Source organism: Notolabrus celidotus, chromosome 1 (genome assembly GCF_009762535.1).
Source record: "Notolabrus celidotus isolate fNotCel1 chromosome 1, fNotCel1.pri, whole genome shotgun sequence".
Taxonomy (NCBI): domain Eukaryota; kingdom Metazoa; phylum Chordata; class Actinopteri; order Labriformes; family Labridae; genus Notolabrus; species Notolabrus celidotus.
The window spans coordinates 9773171-9788112 of NC_048272.1; the positions used below are offsets into that span (position 1 = coordinate 9773171).

Below are 14942 nucleotides of genomic sequence, written 5' to 3' on the forward strand. Positions count from 1 at the left end.
CGTATTTTAATATTCATAGTGGGCTAAACAGTAATACAATATTCTGATATGTGATATATGTGATGTATGATAGGTATTTTGCCATACAGTGCTCTGGCATCTTGAAGTCTCTGCTGCTTCAGTTTACATTTACAGGATCATGGGTAGGATGACCGGACCAAGATGGCGGCTGTATATGTTACGCCCCAGCAGCCAATGCGGTGTCTACTCATTATATGTCTATGCGCATAACAATCTTTTGTGGGTGGGGTAACGGAGCAGAGAGGGGAGGGGGAGGTGAGTGAGAGGAAATCTGGTGGGGAGGGGTAGTGTTGACATTTGAAATCTCTCTCTAAACTGATGTTTATATCACGACTACCAACAGCAGCTTTAAGGATGAATGTTTGGAAGTGATAAATTTAGACTTTCATAAATTAGCAAACAGAAATGGACAGGGGGTTAGAAATGTAAGGTAATAATAATGGATTCTTGATTGAATTAAGTAAAAGTAGCAGGCCTAGTAATGGATGAAGGTTTGAAATGGCTAAATGTCATGAACAAAGTAAAGAGTGTTAAGGCAGCAAGGAAATGTTTTCCAATTCATAAAGTATTTTGTTAAAAAGATGGAATTAAAACATAAATACATCTTTTTTTAAACTAGGATTATTTTTTGTTTTTAGAAAAATACTGAATAGTTGAAATTGTTCACCAAAATTCATAGTTGTTCAAATGTCAGTGTTTCATCACCATACAAACCAAACACTGTTTCCCTTTCAGAGAGAGAAAAACAACATTTATCAAATAATATGTTCATCATGTAAAGAAACAAAGAAACTGAGCACTTGATCTGTTGATGGTGAAAAATGAAAAGTCATGGGTCCAATAAAGATCTAAAAGAGTACTTACACCCAAATATTTTGTCAATCTATTACTTGACAAGATGTAGCCTATACCTACTTCACTAAAACGTTAGTCTAGGGGTCTCCAAAACCAGGAGGGATCCTTCTCATTAGTCAAGTAATTGTTTAGATGGTGAAATCATTTTAAAAGAAGAGTGATCCAGTCACAAGGCAACACTGATTTTATTTAAACACAAAAATACACCGCCTGGCTTACATGCGGCACATATATGTAACAAATTACATAAATATAAAACTAAATAAATATTAAATAAAATGGACAATTGTATTAAGACATGATGTAAACAAACAGCTTGAGGAAAAAAACTGGGATACATAGAATAACTACAAAACATAAGAATGTGTGATTCTTAGCCCTGAGTGGAATCATTTTCCAAAGTTAAAAGAAATAATTCATAATTCATAATTCACAGAAGACGAAACAACAGATTGAGGATCCAGAAACACCGGCAGGATAAAGTGAGTGCTTGGAGGAAAAAGCTCTTAATCACGAAGAGCATGAAGTATTTCAGTCATTCAGGAAATGGAAGACAAGTATTCATACATTGTCTTACATTTTGCACTTACTTTATAATTGTTTCATTTAGAGGATCACTTTTTATGTTCAACATATAAAACATTGGTATACAAAGATAAATTATTTGTCCTCTGTTATAAAGTACATAAGTGTTTTTAATCTCAGTCCATTCTGAGGTGCTTGGAGGTGTCCTCTTCAGTAGTGCCACACTGTGTCACAGAGGAGGGAAAAAAACCTGCAGCACAGCTCAGTTTCAACCCCCCCCCCACAAGAAGTCCTCCTTGTCCTGGAGTGAAATGGCATGGTCGGTCAGTGCACTTTGATTTGGAGGAATGCTTAGATCACACTGCAAACACGCTGAGAGAGCTGGTCTCGTCTTTCAGACCCAAGATGCTGTATGCTATCCTCTTCATGTGACCGGGCAGCCGCACTCCAATATTCCTGATGTCTCTAAAAGGAGAAGATAAATGAGACCCTTTTAGTACACCATGAACAATATGTGCTCCTTTGCATAAAGAGACAAGAGTATAGAAAAAATAGCTAACAGTGATGGATAAACATTAGAAGTAATTACATTTTTTAACCTGTCATCAGTGCTGAAAGTGATTAATCAAATTGTTCAGCAGTGACTTAAAGATATGTTATTAGGATAGAGAAGAAAGAGTGATGCTAATTGCTAAAACAGATAGCTAAAGATAAAGGATAGTTGGGTGAAATAACTTTCAAGGACCTTAACAACAATTTGTCAAAGTAACTGAAAAACATTCAAAGAGTTAAGGTCGTTTATCAAAAACCACGATGGTTCAAATTTTGCTTCAGCCACTCCTATTGGTCAAAGTGCAATTGACTAAACATGCCTGCTGACATTTTAATGGTATGATAACATGTATTATATAATTATTAACATTGAATTACATCCTGTCTGAAGTCAAGCAGCCTGACAGATGGTGTGATTGAAAGGGTGCTTGGGTTAATTTAGCAGCGAGACAGAAAAAGCTGCTAACCACTGCTGCAGCAGTTATGGCAGTAAAGAATGATAGGAATGACATGGGCAGAACTGGAGCGGGGGTATTTCTGCATTAACAAACCGCAAACAAATGTTCAAGCTGAGAGCTCAATACTTTCTCTGTTACATTCAAATGTGGCCCGGTGCCAGATAAATCAGCACATCGAGTTGGAGCTGCACCTGTGCCATGTGTGCAACTTACTCATGCCTCAAGGCGAGCACCTGCTCCATGCTCGTGATCCCAGCCCGAGCAAAGCTTTCGTTGTACTGGCTCATTTTGATGGACTCCAGCCACTCAGGCACCGACCTGAACATGGTGCCGTCACAGCCGCTGGTGCTTGGTAGGCGGATGGAAACGCTGCAAGGAAACAAAGTATATTTAGATCATCTTACTTTTACTGCTGGACTATTTGTTGACCAGGAGATGAGCAGAATGTCCAGAAAATATCCCAGCTAAGCCAAGAAATAGTCAGAGACATAACCTCCTGTAAATTCCTGTTTTAACACTATTTTTACTTATATACTATTATTTCTTTCAATCAACATACTTCCACACAGTGATTTCTTTTTTTTGTGTAACTGGTGAATATTGTTGTAACATTTAACAAGAATCAAATCTCACAACAGAGGCTGTTCTCGCCACATGTTTATATTTGTTTGAGAATGCTTAGTCTGTTTTATAAAGTATAAACTTCAATGAAACAGCATTCTTACCGTGGATCAAAGTCAGCGATGGTTTTTAAAGACTCTGGGCTTCGCAGTAGTTTGTCTAAAATGTTAACAATGTCTGAGAAGCGAGGTCGTTTGGAGCGGTCGTGCTGCCAACACTGGAGCATGAGCTGGTAGATAGCGGATGGGCAGTCCATCGGAGCAGGAAGCCTGAAGGCCTCATTGATTGCTTTCATGACCTGAGGAAGAGACAGGGCCAGAGTGAGGGCAGTGCTGTAGTTAACCATCAAGGAAAAGTGTCTGAATGTTGACATTAACAATTCATTTGAAAAGAAAGATTGGAATCTACACTAGATGTCAGGGCACTTTTTTATCACCACCTACTGAGCGCTAATTCTCATTGGTAACTCAAATTAAAGTTTGACCTACTTAGGGCTACACAATTATTCATCTCAACCGTTAAAAGCTGATGTGACAGTTGAAACTTACCTCGTGATTACTCATGTCCCAGTAGGGCCGTTCTCCAAATGCCATGACTTCCCACATAACGATGCCGAAGCTCCACACATCACTGGCTGAGGTGAATTTCCTGTAAGCGATGGCCTCAGGGGCTGTCCAGCGGATTGGGATTTTACCTCCCTGAAAGAAGAGAAACATAACAAATCATATTTAATGGTTAGAGGGAGAGGAAACACAAGGCAGTAAAAGACCCACTCTTATGATTGGGCCCTTGCGAGTAAAAAGAAACATTAACTGTCTGCAGTTATTAACTGGAAAATAAACAAGGTTGCTGTTCCTTTAGGCTTTAACTGTACGAGTTAGACTTACTCTTGTTGTATAGGTGCCCTCAGCATCATCCTCCAGAACACGTGACAGGCCAAAATCTGACACTTTACACTCCAGGTTGCTGTTGACCAGAACATTTCTTGCTGCAAGGTCTCGGTGGACGTAGTTCATATCAGAGAGGTATTTCATTCCAGCAGCTATTCCACGCAGCATCCCCACCAGTTGATATGACGGGATCTCTCCATCACGGTCCTATGATGGACAAAGTTATACGTTAAATAACTCTTTAGGTATGGAGTAGTGAAATGTAGGTATAAAGGAAAAGTAGATTATTTTGAGAAGCACGCTTATAGGCTTTGATAAAAATATCTATTCCATGTGTAACAGTTCAAATTAAAGAAGTAACTAGACTTCTAAAACTCAGCTTTTTTTTTTCTTTTCAAGATATTTGCACCTACCTTCAGATATAAGTCAAGTGCTCCGTTCTCCATGTATTCTGTCACTATCATGGCATGCTTGACTGAAAATAAAAAACATACAGTTAGTAAAAGGGAAGCCTAGAAACTTTGATTCAAATAAGTTCTGACCAATTTGTTGACTTTGGTTCCGTGGTATTCCACTTACATTTTGTGACAACCCCCTCCAGGCGGATGATATTTGGATGTGAGAACTGACCCATGATGCTGGCCTCACTCAGGAAGTCTTGTCTCTGTTTCTCTGAGTACCCTGGCTTCAGGGTCTTTATCGCCACGGCCACCTCCCCTTTGCAGGGAGTCTTCATCACTCCCCGAAACACTTCCCCAAATTCTCCTAAACGGCAGGTGGAGAGTGGAAGGAAATGTTAAAAACGGCTCTCTGACATTTGATTGAAAGTAAGGTAGGTGATTTGCAAAGCACTCACCGACTCCGATGACTTTTTGTTTGCTGATGGCGTTGGAGTCAATTTCTGTGACAAACTTGTGGATGGCAATGTTTGGGTCCTCATACATGTGTGGATCAACATAAGTCTTCAGAGGCTTCAGCTGATCTAGGGAGGGAAAAATTACAAAATATTAGCCTAATAATGACTTCATTTCCTTAATATTACATCATGTTCAGAATAGTTTTCTAACCTGTTGAGAAGTAGGGATCTTCTGGTCCTCCTCTACGACGAACACTCAGTCTCCTGAGAAGAAAACATGAATAATTACTGTTGGACTCTACGGAATAAAGAGTGGCTTTTTAACAATAAGCAGGTCAGTCTCTGCTGACAAATACCAAGCCTGTTTTCAATAGCAGCACCGTCTATTACATGTAAACCCTCCTTGGGCTTGTGGCGTATAATAACACAGGACTGAGGATGACATTTATCTGAATGACACAGGTGATGCTTGTTTATATGAAGTGTGTTGTTACCTACCGTTTACGCAGCAGCAGTACGGCCACCACCACAAGCAGGATAACAGCAACTCCAACTACAGCTCCCATCACTATGGTGGAGTTGTTTTGGACCCGAGACTCGGCTAGGAAAAACAAAGAGAGAGGATTATTTATCAACTTAAGTGTGTGAATTCAAATATTAAATAGAGAGGGTTTTGTTATTTATTATTATGTTTGGTAGACTTTGGTACCTAAAGGTGAAGTGTGGAACTCATGCTCCAAGCTGTAGCTGCCAGGGTTGCCTTCAGGGCTCATTGCTTGGACTCTGAACATGTAAGGGGTGTCTGGGGTGAGGTCGTTAATCTGGACTGAACTTTTCTCCAAAATCAGGACTGTGTAGGTGGTCACATCGCTTTCCCCATCATCATCCTAAAGAGAGAAGAGATTATGATATTTCTTTATTTTCTTACCATAGAGTCTGTGTAGATTTCTCATAAAAGCCTCAAGTTTGAAAGAAGGATTAGACACAAAGGAAAACAAAGCGCCCTGTCTTACTTTTCTGCGGTACATAAGCTCGTAGCGGTGATTGATGTGGGCTGGAGGCCTGCGAGACAGAGACCAGGACAGAGACAGACTGGTGGGGCTGCGATCATCCAGATGGATCAACGTCACCTTTGGGGGATCTAACGGTCGTGGAGAGGCAGAAAGCAAAATAATGGTTAGTGAGTAATCATAGTCGTTAGAAAGGACAGTTGGAAATGAAAGCCTTTGGGACTCTTGGGTCCGGCTGAATTCCTCTTTGTGTAGTAAGCCCTCATTTTTGCACAATGCTGTTAAAAGACAAATACAATCATACATGAAACATTGTCTAGACAATTTTATTACTTTTAAACCCCTAATTATCTGTTCGGCATGGATTTATTACTATGAATTTCTCATAAACATAATCTTAAACAGATGAGTTGCATGAAATAGTAAATTACTCATCATGTAAGGTCTCAGAGACCCCAAACAGGAAAAACTAACTAATAATTCATGTTTTTTTTCGGTGGAGTGGGTGAGGCTGAGAGTCATTTTGAAACAGCACCGGGCCAGCTTGGATTTCTGTCAATGGACTACTATGGCAGTTTATTCACATGAGGTGTGGTGAGTTACACCTCTTTGGGGTTTAAATGGCTTTAATTGGCTTTAGTAATGACTGTGAATGACTTTTAGGCAGACAATACAAAGATTTGTTTTGTCTTGAACAGGTATCTTGGATAACACTTTAAAAATAATTATATGGCATTGAGACATAGGTTTTTGACAATATGGGATTTTTAAATATTACTAAATGAGTAAGTCCAGTCTGTGGCAAAGGGAATGGTGACTACCTCAAGACTTGCGTAATAAAATATGGGTGTATTTTTGCAGATATTTTAGATCTTACACACACAGCAGAAAGGTCTATGGGACCCCAACAACAAGAGAGAAGAGGTGTTTTTCAACAGCAGGAACTTTACCCCGGATCTAGGGACTTTGCCCCTGAACTACATGCGTTTCGACTGGAGGAACCAGGGTCTAAATTTAGTGCAGGGGTAGTTAATCGCTGGGAGAATCTGGGACTTTCGGCTTAACGTAACAGTGTTTTTGGAGTTTAAACAGTTGTTGACACACAGAGGGAGTTCCTGGGAATGCATACAGGTATAGATATTCATTAAGTTTTCAAAATATTATTCAATATAATTTATTTTCTCCATATATCACTGGTCTGATTTGCATCTACCCGGGACTTCAGCCAGCGGTTGAAATGCAGACAACAATGGGGGCACAGGAACCTTTTAGTCCCAGGGAAAGTTGTTCCCAGGGCTAAAAGACCCCGCAACTCTTTGTCGAAATGCACCTAAAGACTAGAGTTCAAAGCATTCAGAGAAGCCTCTGCATGTGATGGGACTCACCTGTGTAGTCGAGGGCTGTGGTGATGCTCGCTGTGGGCCTCTCAGCACTGAACTGTGACACACCGCTGTGAGCCTCCACAGTGAACGTGTAGTTGAGATGAGAATCCAGTTCACTGACAGTGACCGTGGTGTCTTGCAAGTCTGTAGGACCCGGCTCAAAACGGATCTTCTCCCCACAGGGCACACAAGAGGTGCCCTCACAGAGCTCGCAAACCACGCTGTAGGTGAGGTCACTGCGGCCCCCAGTCACCAGGGGCCGGCTCCAGGACAGCTGCAGCCTGCCCTCTGCTGACAGGGTGGTGGAGCTCAGGTCACGAGGGGCACTAGGTGGGGCTGCAAGAGGAAATAGATTACAGAGCAGTTAGCCTGGGCTTCTGACCGGCCTCCGATGAGTTACAAATTGAGAATGTTAGGGAGTGTTTTTTACCAGAGCAGGCTGATGTCAGAGGATCAGATGGGGAGCGGAAGAAACCATCCTCACATTGACACTCAGTGGCGCCGGCTGCAGAGGGCTTGGTGTTATCAGGACAAACCTGACATAACTGGCTCGATACCAATGGCTTGAAGTAGCCTGGTTTGCATGCTGTGTGAGAAAAAGAAGGTGTGTGTTAGTTTAGGCATGACAGATATGAGTAACTATGAACAGACAAACAAAGGAAGGAATGACTGATCAAAATGCAAACAATGAAGCCGTCTCTGTAATACCAGTCCTCTCTACCTGACAGGAAGTGTTTGTTGTGCATACCCTATAATCACTGAGCCTTTGTATGTAGAGAAATGAGAAGGGATTTCCCTGACGATCTGCCTCCACTTGCCTTTTTCGCCTGGAGGCCTAATCTCAGGTCACACTGCCGGTGTGGACCGGATGACAGCAGAGCATTAAATCCATCAGGTGATCTGATCCCCTGTGAACTCTCGTTTCATATTATCTGGCAGATCATATTTGTGTTTTCAACAAAGGAAGTGGCACCTTGGACACTGAACAAGAGGGAGTCATGATGGGCATTTCAGCACACAGATAAACAGCTTTCCAGGGCATGGGAGGTTAATGAACATGCGGAGTGGAGAGAAACCAGGAGGCAAAACTGCAATCCAGTGCAGAGTTGGTGTTTCCTCCCATTCTTCCTTCCTTCCTTTAACCCTTGACACTAGTCGGAAATTACAACATCCAACTTTGAAAAGTTAGAGGACAGGAGAGTCAGTAAAGAGGAAAAGCTGCTGGATTTTGAGTGTGTTTATAGAAACACATGCACATACTTTCTGGGGTCATAAAGGGCCCCAGCACAGAAGAAAAAAAATCTCATAGAGAAAATGTCTTTTGAAAGTTCTCCTCTCTCTGCTGTCGGTCTGCTTCCTCCCTCGGGAGGAGCCTTTCATGTGGTCCCTGTGCTGGTGGCCGTGAGAAGAGGTCGAGTGAACCCTGGGTTTAAGACGTGGTCGCGTTACTTCACCACCGAGGCAGAAGGACCTTTGCACCCCAAGTATCGCCTCAGTGGAGGAGAAGGAGCAGGTTGGGTTTAAGGAGCAGGGATGCAGGGATGAAGATGAATAGATGGATGAATGGGGGATGGGGGCAAAGGTCTGGAGCACCAACAGAAGTTCTCTCCGGGGAGTCACTGGGCGGCAGTGGGGGTGTAGCTGAAGTCTTTTTCGCATAAGAAAAGGGGGCCAGCCCATTTCATCCTGAGCCCAGGCAGCAGGACCTCTGTCACGTACCAAAGAAACTCCAGCCCTATTCATCTATTGTCTCTGAGATTGGCCGGAGTGGTGCCATAAATATGTTGCACTACTCATTATGCAGCTCACAAATGGCGGCATGTGTGCAATGTGTGTAAACATAGGAAATGAAAACTTTGAAAATGGTTGATTTCACGATAAAACCTAATAATTGAACAGATGTTTTTAAAAACTACACAGGGGGTTGAATCATGCTTTTACTTTACTTATTTCTATTTTTACTTGAAGATGTAATGCGTCTCTCTAATCGTCTGTGGCGGCTTTTCTTAGAGCGGGACACATGTGAAAAGGACTTCTGTTCTGCACCGGTGCATCTGTTAATTGAATCTGCTTTTTGCTTTTGAGTCGAGCCATTGTTCTAATGAGTGGGAACATGGATTAGGGAGCTCGTTGCGTGTGTTAACAACCGGATGAAAGAGCAAAGGGAGGCAAAGCGGGGGCATGTCATTGGCTAACAGCTGTCCTGTTGCTCTACTAATCCTCTTGACTAAATTACACTCCACACCTAACTAAGCAGCCACGAAGCTAACCACCCTCATGCACCAACTGTCGCCTTGCTCCCCACCCTCTGACTCCGACCAAGGACAACCTGCTTATTTGTGTCAGTCAGCATTCCTCTTCTTCTCACTTTACTTCCTCTTCCCACAACAGTTGGAATCTTGAGTGGAATCCGTGTGAGCCTCTGAGGGTATCACTTTCTCTACTGAACATAAAATTTGAGAACAAGGACTTGGCTGGAACAAACTACACCCCTGCAATAATTGTGATTTAACTTATGTCATAAAACATGTTTCCTGAATCCAAACACTCAGGTCATCCTCCAGACTGTGGACTGCAGTTTTTCCTCATCATAAATATTTCCTGTCTTCCTCTGCCAACTTCCGTTTCAGGTGCTGGGCTCAGAGTCTGCCTGCGGTCAGGAAACCTCAAAGACTGAAACATTCCTCTAACTCGGCTTCGCCCTGTTCTCTTGTCCTGTTTTTACAACAGCAGTCCAAGATTCACTCTTTGAAGTACAGCACTTATCTTTCAATGGTATGCAGGGCTGCAATTAAGATCATCGCTTTACTTATCATTTCCTCAAGTAATCAATTATTTGTGAGGCCAATATTGAGTTTGAAAACAGTGAAATTGAGCATCAAAATGTCCTAAACCCAAAGATAATGTATATAATCTTTAGTTTTGTCCTTTTAAAGTGACATAAACCCTCAAAAGTAGAACATTCTGACAATTTAAAACAATCAAACAATGACTGTTTTACTGGGAAAATAAAACTGAAACACTGAGTCAGTGGAAGAAATAATGTAATAATCTCTTCATACTTTCAGTGTGAGAAATCCACTCACTTAAAGGAACTGACGCCAGACTTGAGATTAAACTGTGCTAGTAAAGGTGACTCGGACCATCAGGAGTCATAAACTGCCGCCTGACTCAGTCTAACCTCTGGCAGGCGTGTCAGCTCCATCCCTGTAATCTGTGGTTCGTGTCGCCTTGGCAACTCATGCACTACAAATACTTGTGGAAGAGAAGACACACCACTCAGGTAGTCATGCTGACACGTTCACACGGACCCTTCCTTTAGTCAACCGGTGGCGGAGGTGACGCGAGAGTGAAAGAATTCCTTTCAGAAAAATCCCCGCACCATACTGTGCTGTCCTCCTCCCCCTCCTTCCCCCTCTCTCTCTGTATCCTCCTCTCCTCCCACGTTTCCTCCAGACAGTTCAACAAACCACACCCGAGAAAAAACTTCCGTACAAACAGAAGGAGTACTTACAGTATGAAGACCGCAGCTATGTCTTCTCCTGTACATACACTTGTTATATCTTGTGTGTTTGTGCTCACAGGTCTTTCTCGAGGGCAGAGCATTCTGCAAAGTTTCTGCATACTTAACCTCAGGCTGGGTGTCACTCACCTTTAAGTGCTCTGAAGTTTATTTCAGTTTTAAATTATTTCCACTGTCTTTATCTAAAAAAATAGAGTAAAGGTTTGTGGATACTTTTATCCTAGTTTAGAATACAAACCAAAACTTTAAGGCTATGTTTAAAGTAGACCAATGCAATTTGCTTTTTTGGATCAAGTCTTGAATCTTAAGTATAAAGAGGTGAACTGTGTGTAAAAAAAACAAACTCAAAGTTCATTTATAATAAGTGAGTCAATAGTTGATCTTTCTGTAACTTTGCTTTATCACCTCCAGTCACAGTCATAACTATAAAACTGTGTGACCGCCCATCCTCAGTCTGTGAGTCCTGAGAGAAAAGAAGGGGAAAGAATCTGCTATTGCCCAACAGGTGAACAGAGAAGCTGTTGAAATCTCTCTCGGGATTATTATCTAAAGCGCATGGAGTAATCTGTGGCTGTCTCAAAATCTAAACAAAACAAACACGTTTAGACATCTTCCCTTTTCCATACCTTCCTCTACTGTACCTGACCTATTTGAAGACATATGGAGCATTTTCATGATAGATATGCAGACAAGGCAGACATAATTAACATTCCTTAGTCCTCATTCCTCTCACCTTGCCAAAGTAGTGGTTGGAGGGGTTTAATTTACTCACATGGCAGCATAAACACGTTTCAGTCGAGTGCGTGGCGTATTTTTGGCAGTGCTTACCTTGGCAGGAGTCCCCGGTGGTTTCATAGCCTGCGAGACACTGGCACTGGCCCACGGGAACCACCCATTCGCCGTCAGCTGAGCAGTAGATGCGCGGGGTGGTCTGGCTGATGGCATTCTCCACACAGGCCCCCTCCACCTCCCTCAGGGCGTCCGCCACGGTCTCTGGGAAGGCCGCCAAGCTCTGCACCGTAGACGGGCATGTTTTGTAGTACACTCTGGCAGACAGCAGAGCCACACACGCACCCATGTCCTGAAAAGCCAGGTAGAAGCCCCTTCTAGACAGAGGCCCCACCGTCCTCGTCTCCATGTTCACTTTTAGCACGCGACCCCTTGTGACCTCATCAGGAGCGATGGTGGCCACTTTTTTGAACTGGCCTTTACGGAAGTTGGTCCCTACATCGGCATCAGCCTCCGAGATGTAAAGGTTGAAGGTTTCTTTGCAGGCCACAGAGGCACCTTCAAAGGTGTTGCAGTCTCGCACAACAAAGCGGAGCTCCACGGACACCCGAGAGGTCCCCGGGCGCCGCTGGATGAACGTCGTTCTTAGCCAATTGTCCTGTTCAGTAGAGTCTATGCTGCAAACACTGTAGGTGTACAGAAGTGAGCCGTTCACCACCGTCTGGACAATCTCCCACTGCAGAAACACACAAGAAGATAAAGAGAGAGGAGAGGGATTAGTTTGTTAGTAAGTTTCTATAATGAAAGGTTGTGGTTTTTGGGGAATAAGTACAGGCTGCAGACGCTTTGTTCTCACTGAAAAACCTGTTTTAATGATGAGACACCTCTTCTTTCATGCCGAGTGAGAAGCTCATAAAGTAAAGAAGGGAGCTGGATTTTTTTTTTCCACAAATTAACATTATTGGCCTGGACATGTGCTGTGCTCAGTCACGACGTGTGTGGTTCCCCACTTACACACAGAGGGTGAACGTGTGTGAGACGCACATAAATCCAGCAAATACTACTGTAGAAAAGCGGCTGAGATTTATGGCAGCTAAATGAGCTTTATAAGCACATTGCTAAGACACGGCAGCAAAATTGGCAGCAATTAAGACTTTTTAAGAGAGGGAAGCAATGACGAGTAGAGAGATTAAAAGCTTTGATTTAACATTAAAATGCAACGCCTCGTATGTTAAAGTACAGGGAATAAATCAGCTAACATTTACAACACTTCAATTGATGTTAGAAAGAGAAGCAGGACTATTTCCAATAATTCAAGTCAGTAAAAGTGGTCTCATTAGGGAGCAGCACTTTGAGAGGCTTTATAGATCATTTTGGAATGTTCTTTTTATACTGGATCCTCTACATTTTGGCCCAATCAAATGCTACTTTTCTTTTTTAAACAACATCTTATTCATGTTGCAAATGTTGTACACTTTGCAAAGAGTCAACAATGCTTACAAAATTGGAATACTGTAGAGTTAAATCTTGTGGGAAAGTTCCATAAGATTAAGGACAATTGTGATAGACGAGGGGAAATACCATTCAATGAAACAAGAATCCTAGGATCTCTGAGAACAGTCAGACAAGAAACATAGCCCACACAGTGGAAGTGGCCATGTCCTGTTGCTTTTTATAGAAGGAAAGCCACTGAACTATAGATAGAGGGATGGTTCTCCACACATGGACCAGTCTTTATGCCTCTTTTACTTACATCTCACCAAAAATGTACAGCTACAGCTAACCCTAACCTTCCTGCTGCTGTTATCTCTAAATCCAGAGATGTAACAGGAAAAAGGATTTCTCAAAATGCCGTTTCATGGTTTAGTGTTGGAATGACAACAATCTCCTCTGATGGTGTTTAAAAACGCACAGTAAATTCAAATGTAGGGTTGAACCTTGACATTTTAACGGCATTCATAAGCTCTTTATGAAAGGGTAGAGTTAACACAAGACTAGCTGAGCTCTGCCAAACCTCACGGAGCTGCCACTCATTCCATCTCTCCCAGAAAGCTTTTTTAGTGGGCTGAATGAGCAGGAAGAGGCCTCGACTATTGTCATTACTAAATAGTATTCAAATCCCTACATCATCTCATCTGCAGCTGCCTTTTATCAGTTTGTTGTCTCACACAGTTGAAGACGGTTTCAAGTTTTGAACCTGAAGTGTTAAAAATATGCCCATTGAGGTAAAAATACTCACCCCATTCTCATAAGGCAACGTCAACCACCCCAACTCTGATCCCGAAGCTCTCATATCTAGTAAAACTTCTGCAGAGCCGAAAAAAGAAAAAAAATGGACATGGTTACAACAAGCACACAACAACTAATACACACACTGCAATGAGTCAAATGTTTAATACAGGTCAACATTTAACAATTAAATAAAGTTTGATATATTACAAGCCTAAGATACCTCTAGATTAAACAATGAAGGGTATCACTTTCTGTTAAATATGCTGTTTCATAATTCGAGCGAACCATGTTATGACTGTACAATTGAATTTTCTACTTGATCCCCAGGGCCAACAGCTTTATGGGGGGCACATGCCATGCTTTGACAGTTTAATCAGGCATGTCGGTCTGATTCAGAACTTCATTGACCGTGTCCTCCAGCTCTAAGATACAGCACTAATAATGTCTGAGAAAGGCGTGGGCACCGAAATTACCATGACCAGAGAAATACATGGATCTGCACCACAAGTGGAACAAAAAAAGTCGGACATGTTGGGGCAGATCACAGGTGGCCCCTAACCCTACACCGACAAAGGCTGACATCAAACACATACACTAAGTAGACCATGTATTTCTAAAGACAGTTTATCTACAATACAAGGTGATATTTTATTTTTTTTGACCACTCTAAATTGAGTTTGAAATAGTCTCATGGGCCTACGCCAAGATATTAACAACACTATTTTTTCTTTTGTGGCGCCTGCTAACTATACATCACAAATAGAAAGTTACATACGCATTTACACCTGACAAAGACTAAATTAAAAACTGAAAGTTAGAACTAAAGCAGCAAATTCCAACCTCCTGACTCATGAGGTGCGGTAAAGTTAGGATGCACTTTCCTTATGACAAAACGCGTGAAAAATAGGATACTTACGTTCTTTCGACTGAAGGCTGCTAAAAACTTGGTTAATAAATAAAAAGAAGAAAAAGTTGACCCGTCGGAGCTCCATATTTCCACACAACTTTGTTTTCAAGCCGTGGTTAAATATCCCCAGGTCTCTCTGCTCTCCTCCGTCTGCTCCCACGTACTCCACTTCTCCAAATACTTCACTCTACCGGCTGAGTGAGCACGAGCCCGCAGGCAGCCCATTGACAAACAGGTGGCGTCATCGCCCCGCCCCGGGCGCTTTGGAATGTCGACGTTATCCATATATGGAGATAAGGGGGAGGAGTCAGAACCGTCGGACCGCACCTGTTTCATTCAGAAGAATTAGGCCTTCATAAATTGCAATGTCAGTTTACAACG

The 14942-nt window shown here is 42.3% G+C and overlaps 1 protein-coding gene across 1 annotated transcript; it reads right to left on the reverse strand.

Moving 5' to 3' along the window:
* Nucleotides 1-1042: 1042 nt before the first annotated feature.
* Nucleotides 1043-14734, reverse strand: epha2a (eph receptor A2 a). The gene is made up of 17 exons (XM_034685770.1): nt 14571-14734; nt 13662-13729; nt 11522-12158; nt 7601-7756; nt 7174-7506; nt 5792-5919; nt 5488-5665; nt 5277-5379; nt 4990-5042; nt 4779-4904; nt 4502-4687; nt 4336-4397; nt 3920-4129; nt 3581-3730; nt 3137-3330; nt 2625-2780; nt 1043-1866 (listed from the first exon to the last, which is right to left on the reverse strand). Exons 1-17 carry the CDS (start codon nt 14644-14646, stop codon nt 1758-1760), a joined length of 2925 nt encoding a protein of 974 aa, XP_034541661.1. The 5' UTR covers nt 14647-14734; the 3' UTR covers nt 1043-1757.
* Nucleotides 14735-14942: the final 208 nt, after the last annotated feature.

What these genes read in the sequence shown, in the direction of transcription:
- epha2a (XM_034685770.1), bottom strand. Translation starts at nt 14,646, where the DNA reads ATGGAGCTCCGACGGGTCAACTTTTTCTTCTTTTTATTTATTAACCAA. An exon ending in CAGCCTTCAGTCGAAAGAAC is followed by an intron (nt 13,730 to 14,570) that starts GTAAGTATCCTA and finishes TCGGCTCTGCAG; the next exon opens with AAGTTTTACTAGATATGAGA. An exon ending in GTACTGCTGCTGCGTAAACG is followed by an intron (nt 5,043 to 5,276) that starts GTAGGTAACAAC and finishes TTTTCTTCTCAG; the next exon opens with GAGACTGAGTGTTCGTCGTA.